We start from the raw sequence: 16,097 nt of genomic DNA on the forward strand, positions 1-16,097 counted from the left end.
CACAAATAATTTCATAGTTTATATCAATCATTTGATTTAGTTCTAATGTTTTTGTTATATTATTTTTCTCGTTTAATATAATTAATGAATTTAATTTACATGAAAAAATATAAATATTCGAATTAAAATCCAAAATTTTCGAGTCTGTTTCAATTGGAACTTTAATATAAATTGGTTCCGGTATTATAAATTTAAGAATTCCAGAATTTTTAAATAAACATAATACATATGTTTGATTAATTGAAAAGTCGATGATTTCATCATTTTCATTATTAATATCAAATTCGAATTTATTTTCTGTTGATGGAATATCTCCAAAAATTGTATCCAATCCGAAATCTACATTAATTGGCGCCTTTTTACTTAATGTTAACATAAAAGATAACGAACTTATAGGTCCATTAGCATTGTTTTGTACAATGCCTATAGAAGACAACAACAAAATTATTCGATTTTGAATTTGAGGAATTTGAAATTTCTCAATTTTACTAACTTGACTTGTAAGTTTACTAATGGATTTCATTATTGGTGATGATATTGATGTTAAAGAATGTGGTTGTTGCTTTGATAATATATCATTTAAAACTTTAAATGATTTTTCGATTTGTTCTTCATCAATTGTTTCAATGTTATCTATACACATATCAAATGTAATAGAAAAAAGATTTTCTAAATAACTTGTTGGAGTTGTCTTTGCTTCAAATAAAGAAGAATATTTATTTTTCATAAATTTATGATCATTATTATAAATAATTTTTTCATTGTTTAAATATTTTGTTATAATATCAAGCAAAATAGCAAAAGCATTTGGAAATATCTTTCCTCGACCATAATTCACTTCTAAATCTTGTTTAATGAAACGGAAAAAATTATACTCGAAATCATCAGGTAATTTAAACTCACCATATTTTTGTTGATTTATTAAATTCTGTAATATCATTGATAAATTAATATTATCAATTGGAGAAGTTTCATCTTTTAAAGCAAACTGATGCGCAAGTTCTGATTTAATATGATCAACCATTTGCCTTGAAAATACTTCATTAGGCTCATGGATACCTTCTTTAAAAGATGTCTTTGTAGACGATTGACTTAAGCCCATGTTTTAACTTTTATATAACATTTCACAAATAAAATTTTTGATATTAAAAAAACAAAAAACCTAAGAATTAACCTATTTTGAATCATTCTTTTCAACATATTTTTTAAATTGGTCTAAAAACTCTTCACTAAAATTGGAAGCATTTCTTTTAGCTCTTGTGATAACAACAAATACAATTAACTTCATGTTAACATACATTTTTAATATTCTATTCTCCTAATTTGGTTTTCTAATTATCATTAAATAATATGTTTTTGTAATCAAATATTTTAAGCATTTGGCTAAAGGTATTTCGCATAAACCTCTGTAATTCTTTTCTATATTTAAATTACCAATTCATGTAAAATATATATATTTTACTTCGAAGGAGCAAATTGTAAAAAAAATATTTGCTTTGTGAAACATTTTAGTTTTTACTAAATTTAAGATCTTAATTTTAAAATAACACATAATGTCGTGTTAGTCCAAATAAACACCAATTTAATTATGAAATACTGTTACCAAAAATAACGTTTTTGATGATGTACATTAAAATTTATTTTCTAACATACATGTTAAATTTTCATTTAATTTAATTGTCATATTGAAGCACCAATAACAAAGTTTATGAATATCATCCGTAAAGTCTCCATTTTTAAAGTGGATAAATCTTTTTTGGTTGTTAACTTGACACTTTTGAATAGCCGATACAAATCAAACAAACAAAGTCAATTCAAAGATGATAAAAGTTAACAAAGTCTGTTCGAATCGTGTTAATTTAAAAATGGACACACTCAATTACAACATCCGCTACGGATTTATTGATGGTCTTGTTCGTGCATACTTTACAGGCTTCTTAACAGAGAACGATTACATGCAACTAAAGCAAAGTGAAACACTTGATGATCTTCGTCTTCATTTAGGAAATTGTGGATTCCAAGAATATTTCCAAAACGACACAGGCTCAGCCACACCCCAAATCATATATGAACGCTGTATGCAACGTATGGTTCAACGTTTTAATGATATTGAATGTCAAGCCGAAAGTGACCTCAAGACCTTTTTCCAATGGATACGTATCCCCTTCATGATTGACAATGTTGTTTTACTTATTTCAGGTATAGTTCGTAATCGTGATGTCACAGATTTAGTTGAACGATGTCATCCACTTGGCATGTTTGATGGTATCAAAAGTCTTTCTGTTGCAGCCAATGCCGAAGAGCTCTATCAAACCGTCTTAATTGACACACCACTTGGACCATTATTCCAGAAATGTTTATCCAAGACTACACTTAATGAACAAAACGTCGAAATCATTCGATTAATGTTATACCGCGAATACTTTGATGGCTTTTACAAGTTCTGTGAGGGCCTCGGTAATGAAACCGCAAACATCATGCTCGAAATCCTTAAATTCGAAGCAGATCGTCGCGCGATTATCATAACACTGAACTCATTGAAGACTTCTCTGATGTTTGATGATAGAGAAGCTCTTTATCCACGAATCGGACAACTATATCCCGAAGCGACACATTTATTGGTGCGCGCGCAAACTGAAGCCGACGTCGCGCGAATCCTCGACAGCTATGAGGTGTACCGCGGTCTGTGGGGATCTGTTTCGCAAACGAATTCGATCGAAGACGTGTTCTATGAGCGAATGGCCGAAATGAACGTCGACTCATTCAACATATTCTTCCAATTCGGAGTGTTTTACGCATGGGTGCATCTGATGGATCAAGAAGTGAGAAACATACAATGGATCTCGGAATGCATTCACCAGAACAAAAGAGAAAAGGCCGATAGCTACATCCGTATTAGAAAGTGATTTAGTAAATAATTAAACACTTAAATAACGTTGAAAATGTGCAAACATTACTTCATTGGTCATTTCGAAATGATATAATGTTATCATTTAAGTTTTTCATACGCATTTTTGAAAAATTATAATACATTAATCGAAAAATTTCTCGTTTTATATCAATATTTTTCATACCTATGTTATAACACATTTTACTTATTTTTTGGAATGTTTTGCTTGTGCTTCTCTCGAATAAAAATTATGATATCATAGCATTGCTATGAGGAAAGTTTTACGACTTTGTTTCGTTGTTTTGATTAATATTATTGTAACCACAAGTTTCTCTTTTTGCACCAATCGAATAATTGTCTCAAACATTTCGTGAATATTTATATTATCTATTGCTGAAGTTTCGATAAAAATCTGCAATATCTTCCCATCTTTTTACTCACCTGTCTTTCGTTTTCAAGATCCAATTTATTACCACAAACTAAAATTGATGTAAAATTACTTCCTTTAATGTTCTTAATGCGGTCACAATAATGTAATATTTTCTCAAATGAATAATTATATTACAATAAAACCATCTCCATAATGCATATTATTATTGATCTGAAAAAAAGTCTCTTGTTAAAAGGACATCAAATACGTATTTCGTTGTCAATTGTAATTTCCAATAAATAATTAATTCCAATTGGAGGCTCATATTCCCCACTAAAAGTTCCAGATCTTTACATTTCTTAAGCCGAACTTTTCCCAACACCTTCATCAAACATTACAATTTTGATTTTTTTTGTAATTTTAAAAAATGGAACAAACCATTGAAACTTTTTAACAATAATTTGTCTGTAAATAATAAAAATTATTTTTTGAAAAGCAATACAAACAAAAAAATACATCAAAAAATCAATAAAATCATAGAATTTGATATTTTTGCAAAATAATTTATTTAATATTTTTATATTTATGTTAGTTTAATTAAACTAAATTCTTTCATACATTTTTGAAAAATTTCCGATCTAATAATTCATCTGTGATTCTTCATTTTCGTCATCTAAAAAACATTTTTCATTGATGAAATTAATTATGTTCATTTTTTCCAGTTTTCCTTCATAAATTTTTCGTTTCTTATCTTTAAATAGATAAAATGTTGGAAGTTCTTTGATTTTATAATCAAATGAAAAAGACTTAAACTTATCGATATCAATTTCGCAGACAGAAATATTTTTCCCCTTATATGTGATCGCAATATCTTTTAATGATTTCATAAATCGCTTGCATTTCTTACACTGCCTTGTATGGAACATAGCAAATACACATTTTTGAGTATTGAGTAACTCATTGAAAGTGCGATTATTTGGAGAAAGTAAATCTAGTTGAAGATTTATTCCTTGTATTCCTGTATTCTCCATTGCCCATTTTGAAAGAGATTCATATGACATACCGCCATCGTATTGTATCACTTTATTGTTCATGTATAAACGAACAATTGGAAAATCCCAAGCAGTTTCATGAAGGCATAACCTTAAATTTTTTCCACAGTTTACACGTGCTGTTGTGATGTTAGTAATGTTTGAATACATTTTTTCAAATTTATCCCAATCTTTGTTTAATTGAACAGATCTTGAGTGATGTTCATCATAAAATCTAACGATTATAGAATTTTTCCCATGAATGTATTCCATAAACTTTTCTTGTGTAAGGCTTTTTTTAATTGCGATTTGTAGGAAAGCAAAAAGAAGCATTTTCTCAAGGACATGTTATGTGAAATGAAGAAAAATCTGGAATTTATTCTTCATAATATTTGAATTAATTTTATGTGAACATTTGGATCTCACTAAGATATAGATATCGGGATCATTCGTATTAATAAAATATTTTTTTTTCAATATCTCGATATTTGGGAACAAAACAAACGGTTACTAGATTTTGTAAACGTCTGAAAAAAATGATGGTTTTTATGAAAATTTGTGTACCTTGTAATGATTAATAATTAAATGAGGAAGCCCAAGATGAATGAATCACACCGAACAAGTATTTTACTTCAAGGCAAATGGGCTCAAAAAATGAAAACTCTTGAAAAAATAATTTTAGGGTTAACCCAAGACAACATAAGCAAAACAGCAGCATCAGTAGTAAAAGTTTTTGACAATGATTATTCACTATGTTCTGATATTATTCTATCTCGATTTGTATATGCATCACTTATTTTTCGAATGAATGATTTAAATATATTTATTGATTTTATTAAGGAAGTTGAGAACATAGAAAAGAAAAGAAAAAGCCATAAAATTATTAACACGTTTGTAGAATATCTTGTTGGCTTATATTCACAAGAATCATTTTATCTTATAGAAAGATTTATTGAATTAAATTTAGTATCACCAAATGTTACAAAGAACATTCATTCTAAATATTTTGCACATTACAAAACGGAAGAAGAAAATAAAACAAAATACACAGAAAAGTTCAGTGTCAATCAGATAATAGAAGAGAATTTCATTAGGAATTATAAATTACTTTCACAAATAATTTCCAACTTCATAAGAAGTATGTTAAAGAAGGAGTTAATCCGAACGAAATAGCAAAAGCAATTCGATATGACGACATAGAAAAACTTCAAGAAATATCATCACAAAATAATTTTGATTTTAATCAAACAATTGAACCATCACTTTATGAAAGACATTCATATATTAATTGTTCAGGTGTTACATTAATTGATTATGCAGCATTTTTTTCTTCTATTAAATGTTTCAAATATTTACTTATGAACAATGCAAATGTAATAAACACAGGTAAATATGCAGTTGCAGGTGGAAATGAAGAAATCATTCTTTTATGTGAACAAAATCATTCATCATTTGAAGGTGCATATGAAGCAGCAATTGAATTCCATAGAAACAATATCTTTAAATATATTTATGAAAAAAAACTCTCTGAGGTTAGTTGTCAAATTATTAAATTGTTTATATTTTGTAGAAGTGATGCAATAAATTTTAATATATTCAACTTTTTTCTTAAAAAATTCAAAATTGATTTTATTTATGACAAAGATATTTTTTTGTTTTATTTGGTCTTTGTTTGAATGTTTTCGTGTTTAGAATTAATATTTAAAAATTATTTATATTATTTCAAACACCACTTATGCTTGCATCATTTAAACGTCACACAGAATTGGTTAAATTACTTCTTGAACAGAAAGAAATTGATATTAATGCTAAAGATATTTATTCGTTTTATTTGATATTTATTTTAATAATTTTATATTTCAAAATAATATTTGGAAATTGTTTAAATTATTTAATACAGCACTTATTTTGGCATCTGCAAAAGGTTATACAGAAATAGTTAAATTACTTCTTGAACAAGAAGGAACTGATATTAATGCTAAAGATATATATTTGTTTTATTTATTATTTATTTTAATAATTTAGAATTTAAAAATAATATTTGGAAATTATTTAAATTATTTTATACAGCACTTATTTTAGCATCTAGAAATGGTCATACAGAAATAGTTAAATTACTTCTTGAACAAAAAGGAATTGATATTAATGCTAAAGATATTTATTTGTTTTATTTCATATTTATTTTAATAATTTTATTATATTTCAAAATAATATTTGGAAATTATTTAAGTTATTTGCAACAGCACTTATGTGGGCATCTTATAATTGTCATACAGAAATAGTTAAATTACTTCTCGAACATAAAGGAACTGATATTAATGCTAAAGATATTTATTTGCTTTATTTAAAATTTATTTTAATAAATTCAAATTTCAAAATAATATTTGGAAATTATTTAAATTATTTTTCACAACACTTATTAAAGCATCTCAAAATGGTTATACAAAAATTGTTAAAATACTTCTAGAACAGAAAGGAATTAATATTGATGCTAAAGATATTTATTTGTTTTATTTAAAATTTATTTTAGTAATTTTGGATATCAAAATAATATTTGGAAATTATTTAAAATATTTCAAACAGCACTTATGTGGGCATCTCAAAATGGTCATATAGAAATAGTTAAATTACTTCTTGACCAAGAAGGAATTGATATATGCTAAAGATATTTATTTGCTTTATTTGAAATTTATTTTTATAATTTTATTATATTTCAAAATAATATTTGGAAATTATTTAAATTATTTGATACAGCACTTATTAAAGCATCTGAAAAAGGTCATACAGAAATAGTTAAATTATTTCTTGAACATAAAGGAACTGATGTTAATGCGAAAAACTTTTACTTAATCTATTTAATGTTTTATTTTATTATTTCATGTTTTAAAATATTTAATAAAAATTATTCAAAATATTTCGAACACCACTTATATATGCATCTTCTCAAGGCTATTCAGAAATTGTTAAATTACTGCTTGAACAAAAAGATATTGATATCAATGCTAAAGATAATGATTTATTTTATTTGATATTTATTTAAATAATTTAAAATTTCAAAATAATATTTGGAAATTATTGATATTATATGACACAGCAATAATTTGGGCATTTAATAAAAATCATAGAGAAATTATCGATTTATTCCTTGAGAAAAAAGGAGTTGATATAAAAGTTACTAATATTTGTTTACTTTTATCAGTTTTGCTTATAATAAATTATGTTTTCAAAAATAAATTTAATAATAATTTTAATTATTTAATGATGCTTTTATAAATGCAGCTAAAAACAATCAAATAGATATAGTCATAAATCTTTCAACAAGAATTAATATCAACGTTAAAGATATTCATTTATTTTATTCAAAGTTTATTGAAGTAATATTTGATTTCAAAAAATTATTTGGAAATTATTTAAAATATTTTATACAGCACTTATTTGGGCATCTGAAAATGGTAATACAGAAATAGTTAAATTTCTTCTTGAACAAGAAGGAATTGATATTAATGCTAAAAATATTTTTTTAATTTAACCATTGTTTATTTAAATAATATTGTGTTTCAAATTAAAATTTGGAAATTATTCAAATTATTTAATACAGCACTTATAAAAGCAGCTGCGTGTAATACAGAAATAGTTCAATTACTTCTTAAGCAAGAAGGAATTGATGTTAATTCTAAAAATATATATATTTTATGATTGATGTTCTTTTTATTATCATTATGTCTTAAATTAATATTTGGAATTTTTTTAAATTATTTGATTCAGCTTTTATTTATGCAGTCAAATATGGTAATGAAGAATCTGCTAAATTGTTTCTTGAACATGAAGAAATTGATGTCAATACAACAAACATTTATTCAAGTTATTTGATATTTCTTACATTGATTTTCTATTCTAATATTATATTTCAAATTCATTTCAATTAATTTGGACGCCACTTATTTATGCAGCTTCTAAAAACGACTTTAAAATGGTTAAATTACTACTTAAACAAGAAGGAATTGAAGTTAATGCTAAAAATATTTGATTATTTTAATTAATATTTATTTTAATAATTTCTTATTTAAAAATAATATTTGGAAATTACTCAAATTATTTAGTACAGCACTTATAAAAGCAACTAGAAATAAAAACATTGAAATGATTAAGTTACTTCTTAAACAAAAAGGTATTGATGTGAATGTTAATGATATTTATTTGTTTATTTTAGTATATGTTTTATTAGTTTGAAATTTTAATATAATATTTGGTAATTCTTTTAAATATTTAAAAGATTTTTTATTTGGGCATTAAAAATGGTGAAACAAATATAGTTAAAATGCTTCTTAAACAAGGAATTGATGTTAATATTAAAAGTATTTATTTGTTTTATTTAGAATTTGTTTTGTTAATTTAAGGTTTTAAAATAATATTTGGAAATTATTTAAATTATTTACTCCTATACTGATTAAAGCATTTAAAAAAGGAAAAATAGAAATAGTTAAATTACTTCTTAAATATGATGAAATCGATATTCAAGCAAAAGATATATATTTGATTTATTTAGTATTTGTTTTATTATTTTAAAAATTCAAAATTTTATTTCAAGATTATTTAAATTATTTAATACACTACTTATGTATGCATCTATAAAAGGTAATGAAGAAATGGTCAAATTAATCCTTAAACATGAAGGAAATGATATTAATGATAAAAATATTTATTCGTTTTAATTGATATTAATTTTGAAAATTTAAAATTTCAAAATAATGTATGATAATTATTAAAAATATTTATGACACCACTCATACATGCAACTATAAGTGGTAATTCAAAAATAGTTAAATTATTTCTTGAATATGATGGAATTGATGTTAATGCATATGATATATATTTTATTTATTTGAAATTTGTTTTAATAATTTAAAGTTTCAAAATAATATATGAAAATTATACAAAATATTTAAAACTGCACTTATACATGCTGCTAAACTTGGCAGATTATCAATAGTTCGATATCTTACAGATCAAAAAGGAATTGACATTAATGCTAAAGACATTTGTTGGTTTAATTTATTATTTGTTTTGATAATTTAAAGTTTCAAGGTAATATTTGGCGTTTATTTAAATTATTTGAAACTGCACTTATGAAAGCATGCAAAAAAGGTCGTACAGAAATAGTTAAAATGCTTATCTCGAAGAAAGGAAATAATATTAATGAGAAAAATATAAATTTATTTGATTTATATTTGATTTTATTATTTTTATATTCCAATATAATATATGGTAATTATTTAAATTATTTAAAACAGCTTTTATGATTGCGAAAACAAACGATCATAGAGAAATTATTAGGTATTTTCATGATTTAGGGTTGTGTTAAATTATTTAACAATTATAATTGATAAAATGATATTATCAAAAACATGTTTTAAGTATTATCATACTTAAAATTTTAAGAAAGATTACAGTCGGACCATGATAGCAACAAAAGTAATGATAAAAGTCTTCATAAATGTTATTATAATTTGCAGTTTATAATTCGATAAGATTACAAATACGAATTTTAAAGATAACATCATGCATAATATTGACGTTTTATCAATTTTTAAAAGATTTTATATTCACAAGCTTGAAAGATATCCATGTTTAAATTATGGCATGAAGAAAAATGAAATGAAAAATGAAATTTTGAATGACAAAAATAAATTGAAACTTTTTGTATTGAACTCAATTATTACTTTATAAAAATGAGCAAATCAGCATTTTCCAACGAAGACGCTGGTAGAGATCTCCTTCGACATGTTGACCCAAAGAACATTGAAGATAGACTCTATGATGTTGTTCATTTAAGCCCAGATACAACAGATGAATTATTATCAACTGTTGATGTTCCCCTAAAAGTTGGAACAGATCCTAAAGGAAGAAACTATATTTTGTGCGACTACAACCGTGACTGCGATAGTTATAGATTTCCAGGAACTAATGATTATTTTCCAAAGTTATCTGACGGTTATCCACTTCCAGAGGATCTAATCCAACTCGAAGTTATGGCCAACAGAGGCTTCCAAAGTTATCTTAAGCAATATTTCGACTATGGGATTCTTTCTGTTTATTGCTGGGAAATTGATGATAACTCTTTTGGTGTTGGCGTTTTTGTTAGAAAAGATGTTCAATCTTCACTACGCAATTCCAATGATATTTCAGGCCTTATTTCATGCTGCGATGTTTTTGAAGTCAAAAGAATCAACAAGAAATCAATGCAATATCAATATACTCTTGTTTCCTCTGCACTTCTTGATGTCACTTGGGGCTGTTCTGCGCTTAGCATTGGAGAATGTAAGCCAGTCTCTCTATCTGGATCTGTCAATTCTTCCACAACACAAGTTGCTTTTGCTGATAGCCCACTTGCTCACCTTGTTACCATTGGCACAATGATTGAAGAAAATGCTGATCGTTTTGTTGAAAAGATCAGACAAATATATGTTGCAAAGATGAAAGAAATCCTTTCGTACATGAAAGTTGATCCCACAACAACAGTTTCTCAAGAAGCACAAGATTTTGTCGCCGACGGCCTCAAAGAATCATCGAAATGATTAAAATGACTTTTTTATTGCAAAGTTGTGGAATAAACGGCTTCTGAACTTTTTGAAAGCTCCGATAGATGAAGTTCAAGCAAGTAAACTTCCAATTGGTTGAAATATTCCTGTGATTTCGCATCGCTAAAGTATGCGTCGAACTCAGACGTCTTATATTTCCGTGAAGAATCGCAAAGACAAACGAAAAGTTGGAAAACTTCCGGATTAAGATTTTCATTTGAAAATTGTAAACAATCATCATATTTGAATTGAAGCAATAAGAGCTCTGCTTTGAGGATGGTAAGATCGTCATATTGACGAGTAGCTATTGGTGACTGATGAATTTCTTCAATAATGGCTGGAGTAAATTTGGATGTAACTTTCTCTATGGCTTTGTATGCAAGATCATAGCGTGCGCTCTTCGCGTATGCTTCAACAGTATTAAAGAGTGGTTCGAAAACTTGGTCAATTGGCATCTTTTGTAAAATTATCATATGACAAGCTTCTTCATATGTTTCACCGGAGTGACGGAAAAGCTCAAAATCCATTTCGTTTTTAGCAAGTTCTAAGAGTATGAATATTGCAAGACTTCCTTGATTATTTTTTGTGTAAAGATCAATTGCAATCTTATAACAATGGAATGCGTCAGTTAAGTTATCTTGCCAAGTATCGTTAATGTTACGTGATACCTGGTAAAAATATGAAGCAGATTTAAGATAAAGTCTTGCTGCTTTCATAGCTGTTAATGCTGTTTTTGCATCATCATGTACTTTAATATAACAAGACATTTCTCCGAATTTTGCCAAAGCAACGTATGCACATTCTTGAGGATCATTTTCATCTTTTGTTGAAGCCAAATCACTGAATTTCTTTGCTAATCTATAGAAATCATTTCTTGTTTGATAAATGTCCTCCAATTTTGCAGTCAACTTATCATACTTCTGATGGAACATCTCCAAATGCCAAAAAAATTCAAAGCTTTACAACCCACTTTTCTTTTAGTAAACTTTTTGAACCAAATCAAGCGGTTAATGCGGTTTTGATTTGGAGGCACTCGTCGTACATCGAATCAAATAAAAGCATCATTTCTGGTACTTTCTCACGAACAGTGTCTAAGAGATTATCAACCAAAGCGTCTACGCTTGTTCCGTTGTTGATTTCTGCTTGTTCTTCATCAGATAATGGTATTAAGCAATTCTCATGAACAAGACCAACCCTACGGCTAGAAGTGAAAACAGTGCACCAACCTAAGCTATCAGTCCGAACAACGTTAACAAGTAAACCTCGGGTACCTTCCAAGATATCTTCATTTTGATGAACAAGAGAAGAAGAGAGCCTTGCGCGACGTGTTACTGGTTGCTGTGGTGCGTCAAGGAACTGATGGATGTCTTCGAACAATTCTGAATAATTTGTCAGAAATGCAGAAATTATTTGTTCTTGAGCATTCTTAACTTGGCCAGCAGGAACGGAGGAATCCTTTGGACGGATGATAATAGGTCCGAAAGCGGATATAATGGTGAACTTAGTTAATCCATTTCTGGAAGAATTTTCAATGAGCTTATTGAAATGAGAAGCAAGAATCTTAAGAATTTGGCGAATAGGAGCAGGGAGTTGAAGGATGACACCACGGATGGCCGCTGGTGTGGGTTGATTGCATAAGTTTGGTATTTGATCAGATGGGAATAAAGATTCTGGAAGTGACTTAAAGTACTCAAGCATAGCTCCTGCACAGTTGTGGAGATCGTTAACGGGCATTAAGAAGTTTTGGTCAATTTGGAACATCATATTGTTGATTGTATCTTTTGGAACATCGATTGTCCAGATACCACGAAGCTTATAGCCAGATTGGTTAAGAGCATCAAAAACTGGTGTAATAAAGTAAGGAACCAACAAATTGACGTTATTATCTTTTGGAGAAACTGTACATGCAACAGAATAAGGTTGACCAACCAAAATCTTGGCACGTTTCTCGACAATTTTAGCTTTCCATTGAACTCTTTGTTCCGCTGTTTCAGCGTTGATCAAATATTCGTCACGTTTTACGTTCAATTTTTCAGTGTTCATTATTTTAATAACAAAGCCATACTTTCTTCCTTTTTTAGGTGGGAGATCTTTGAGTTTAACATCGAGTAAAGGGATAAAGCCGCATGGAGGTTCACCTTTATCTTTTTTGAAATAGTACAAAACACGTCCTTGAAGACGGAAGTAACGTCTTTGCCATCTCTCCAAAATGCCTATTTTGCACTTCCACATCCACCCCTCGAAATAAGAAGGCTGATTTTCATCATATGTGAAAACGTATTGGTTCATTTGATCAAATGATAATTATATTCAATTTCAAATAAAATAATACGGTTATATCTTGACAAGGTTCTCAATTAAGCGGTTATTTGGCACGATCCAAAAAAACAACGTCACTTTTTATGGCTGTCTTTTATGAGAATTGGGTATAAAAATAAGAGAAAAGAAAATATAGGTAAAAAATTTTGTCAAGAATCAAGCAATATTAGTGAAACAGATATAGAAACAATTCAAAAAATTTTTCAGCAAATTAATTCATATAAACCAAACACTGAAACACAAGAATGCGCTAATTTATTTGGTACAATTAAATCTATTCTTGATAGCGATGTCGTGGAATTTTTGCCTTCTTTTATTCAGCCTAAAGTTTGTTATCCATTATTTTTATTTTTTAAAGAAACAAATAATCAAGAAATTCACATTGTAGTTTCAAGAGTAATTACTAACCTTACTTCAGTTGGCGGGAAATATTGTTTTGAATTTCAAAAATATGATATTCTTGGATTGATTTCACATTTTTTACAAAGTTTAAGACATCCTTATTCCACTGAATACTTACTACAGATAGTCGATAACTATTTCGGCGACGAAAATCCCGATCTCTCAAATTTAGCCATGAATAAATTTCCAATTCCATTTCTTGTTTCCATCTCCAAATTTTTTAAACAAATCTCTTCTGACTTTTTTATTTCAACTACACAGTTAGTTTTAAGATGGATGAAATGTATTTTCAAAATTGTTTCAAAAGAACATACAATTAATGATTCAGCTCTTCTTCTCCAAACTTTCACTTATTTCCTTAATGAGATTGAGAGTGATGGTGAACTTCGTTATATGCTTTGTTGGATTCTTTATTATATGGCAATGATGAATACAATCAATCTCGAAATTTTTAACAATTTAAATTATCCCGCCTTTGTGTTATCCATGATCCATTGTACCGATCAAGAATCATCATCATCAGCCTTAAAACTATATTCGATTTTATATAAGAAGAATCTGATGATCATTCCATTTAATGTAGCCGAATTTGTTGAAATATCTATGGAATCGTTATCCAATCCCCGTGACGTAGATCGTTTTAAGCTCTCTTTATACATAATCGGACTCAGTTTTCAGTCAAATGAGAAATGTGATGTGATAAAGTACCTATCGTCAGAGCGTCAGATGGAACGATACGCTCAGATATATGAAGACGAAGTATTTGAAGCCAAAAAGGAAATTGGTTTGCTATGTGCCGATTATGTTTGTTGTTGTATTGAGTTAGGGTTTTGTGATTTAATAACAAATGAAGTGTTAGTGATTTTGTGTGATTTGCTCCAATTTGAGGATAACGAATGTGTGTTAAGTGCAGCTGAACAACTTTTTCGTCTAGTTTTGGATACAAAAGAGAAAATGGGTGACGAAAAAGAATTAGTAGCACTTTTATTGCAACAAAATGTTTTAGAATATCTTCAAGATTACTTAAATAAGAATGAGCCGGCCCAAGTCTCATTCCCATTTATGCTGAAGGATCTAGTGGAAAAAATAGTGAGTGACGACGAATAGCAAATATTTTTCTTTTTGATTTTCTTTTGGACTCTGTTTGTTGCTTTTCATTTCGGAACGTTGTGGATTTGACGAATTGTTGTCTTCATTTTTGCATTCTGTTCAAACTCCAAACTTTCTCACGGGTATTTTCGACAGCGCCTTTCTTACGAAGTAGTTCAACTATTTCTGGGTAACTATTTGAATTTGCTATATCAATTGCTGCATTAAATAATTTGAACAATTTCCAAATACTTTATTGAAACACCAAATAAATAAAACAGATATATAATTTTTTTTTAAAGAAATATCTTTGTCATTGAAACCAATTCCATCTTGTTCAAGAAGCAATTTAACAATGTCTATAAAACCACTCGTTGATGCGTGCATAAGTGCTGTTCTAAATAATATAAATAAATTTGAAATATAAAAATGCAAAATGAATTCCAAACATAAAAATGAAAAACCTTTCATATGAATATCAACCAATTTTCGTAAGGAATAACTTCACTATACCAGCTCGACAATTTTCACACGCAATCATAAATGCTGTATCGAATGATTTCAATAAATTTTATATATTTTATTGAAACACTAAATAGGTAAAACAGATATATAATTTCTTAAAGAAATATCTTTGGCATTGACACCAATTCCATCTTGTTCAAGAAGCAATTGAACAATGTCTATAAAACCACTCATTGATGCGTGCATAAGTGCTGTTCTAAATAATATAAATAAATTTGGAATATTATTTTGAAATATAAAATTATTTAAATAAACAATAAACAAAACAAATTAATACCTTTGATATTAAGATTAATTCCATTAATATAATATTATTTAAGCATGAATTATGAACATATAAATTGATATCATTATGATTGTTTAAACAAAATGTTATAAGCACAAACAATCACTTTTTTACTAGTTTGATGTTAATTGGGAAATGTTTGCCCAATCATCATATGTAAATATCAATTTTACCTTTTGGATAGTGTTTCTTGTTTTCGATATCATAACTTTCTGAGAGACTTTTCATATAAAAATAATACGCAGAGAAATGCTTTTTAATATTCTTCCGGAAAGTAATTCCAAATGTTTGTACATTGAAATAAATTATTTAATTTAACATGTTGTGATGGTGAAGAAAATGAATATGCATATGTATCTTCTTTAGAATCATCAATATTTATTCATTTTCATTATTATTATTATATTCAATAGTTGTGATCTCTATTGAATTAGTTGAATCAGAATTTATTTGTCTAAATGATCGTAATCCTTATAATTCTTCTGTTTGATCATGTAAAACACATAATAAAGATCCCATTTTTTAAATATCCGTTTTAGTATGAACAAAACGGTGTCGTTATTCTACAATAAATTGTGGTAAAATCCATCGAAATATTTGGAAACTC

The 16,097-nt window shown here is 27.6% G+C and overlaps 4 protein-coding genes across 4 annotated transcripts; 2 read left to right on the top strand and 2 right to left on the bottom strand.

Moving 5' to 3' along the window:
• Window positions 1-1,865: 1,865 nt before the first annotated feature.
• Window positions 1,866-2,906, top strand: GO595_005732 (V-type proton ATPase subunit d 2; the record flags this gene model as incomplete). The annotated part of the gene is made up of 1 exon (XM_067919007.1): window positions 1,866-2,906. The coding sequence occupies one exon, from the start codon at window positions 1,866-1,868 to the stop codon at window positions 2,904-2,906; it is 1,041 nt and encodes a 346-aa protein (XP_067774111.1).
• A 7,114-nt stretch (window positions 2,907-10,020) lies between these two features.
• On the top strand, window positions 10,021-10,866 carry GO595_005733 (F-actin capping protein, beta subunit; the record flags this gene model as incomplete). The annotated part of the gene is made up of 1 exon (XM_067919008.1): window positions 10,021-10,866. One exon carries the CDS (start codon window positions 10,021-10,023, stop codon window positions 10,864-10,866), a length of 846 nt encoding a protein of 281 aa, XP_067774112.1.
• A 14-nt stretch (window positions 10,867-10,880) lies between these two features.
• GO595_005734 (uncharacterized protein) lies at window positions 10,881-11,636 on the bottom strand (the record flags this gene model as incomplete). The annotated part of the gene is made up of 1 exon (XM_067919010.1): window positions 10,881-11,636. The coding sequence occupies one exon, from the start codon at window positions 11,634-11,636 to the stop codon at window positions 10,881-10,883; it is 756 nt and encodes a 251-aa protein (XP_067774113.1).
• A 232-nt stretch (window positions 11,637-11,868) lies between these two features.
• On the bottom strand, window positions 11,869-13,101 carry GO595_005735 (Variant SH3 domain containing protein; the record flags this gene model as incomplete). Its single annotated transcript, XM_067919011.1, has 1 exon — window positions 11,869-13,101. One exon carries the CDS (start codon window positions 13,099-13,101, stop codon window positions 11,869-11,871), a length of 1,233 nt encoding a protein of 410 aa, XP_067774114.1.
• Between the last annotated feature and the right edge of the window lie 2,996 nt (window positions 13,102-16,097).

Source organism: Histomonas meleagridis, assembly GCF_020186115.1.
Source record: "Histomonas meleagridis strain 2922-C6/04-10x chromosome Unknown contig_39, whole genome shotgun sequence".
NCBI classification, from domain to species: domain Eukaryota; phylum Parabasalia; order Tritrichomonadida; family Dientamoebidae; genus Histomonas; species Histomonas meleagridis.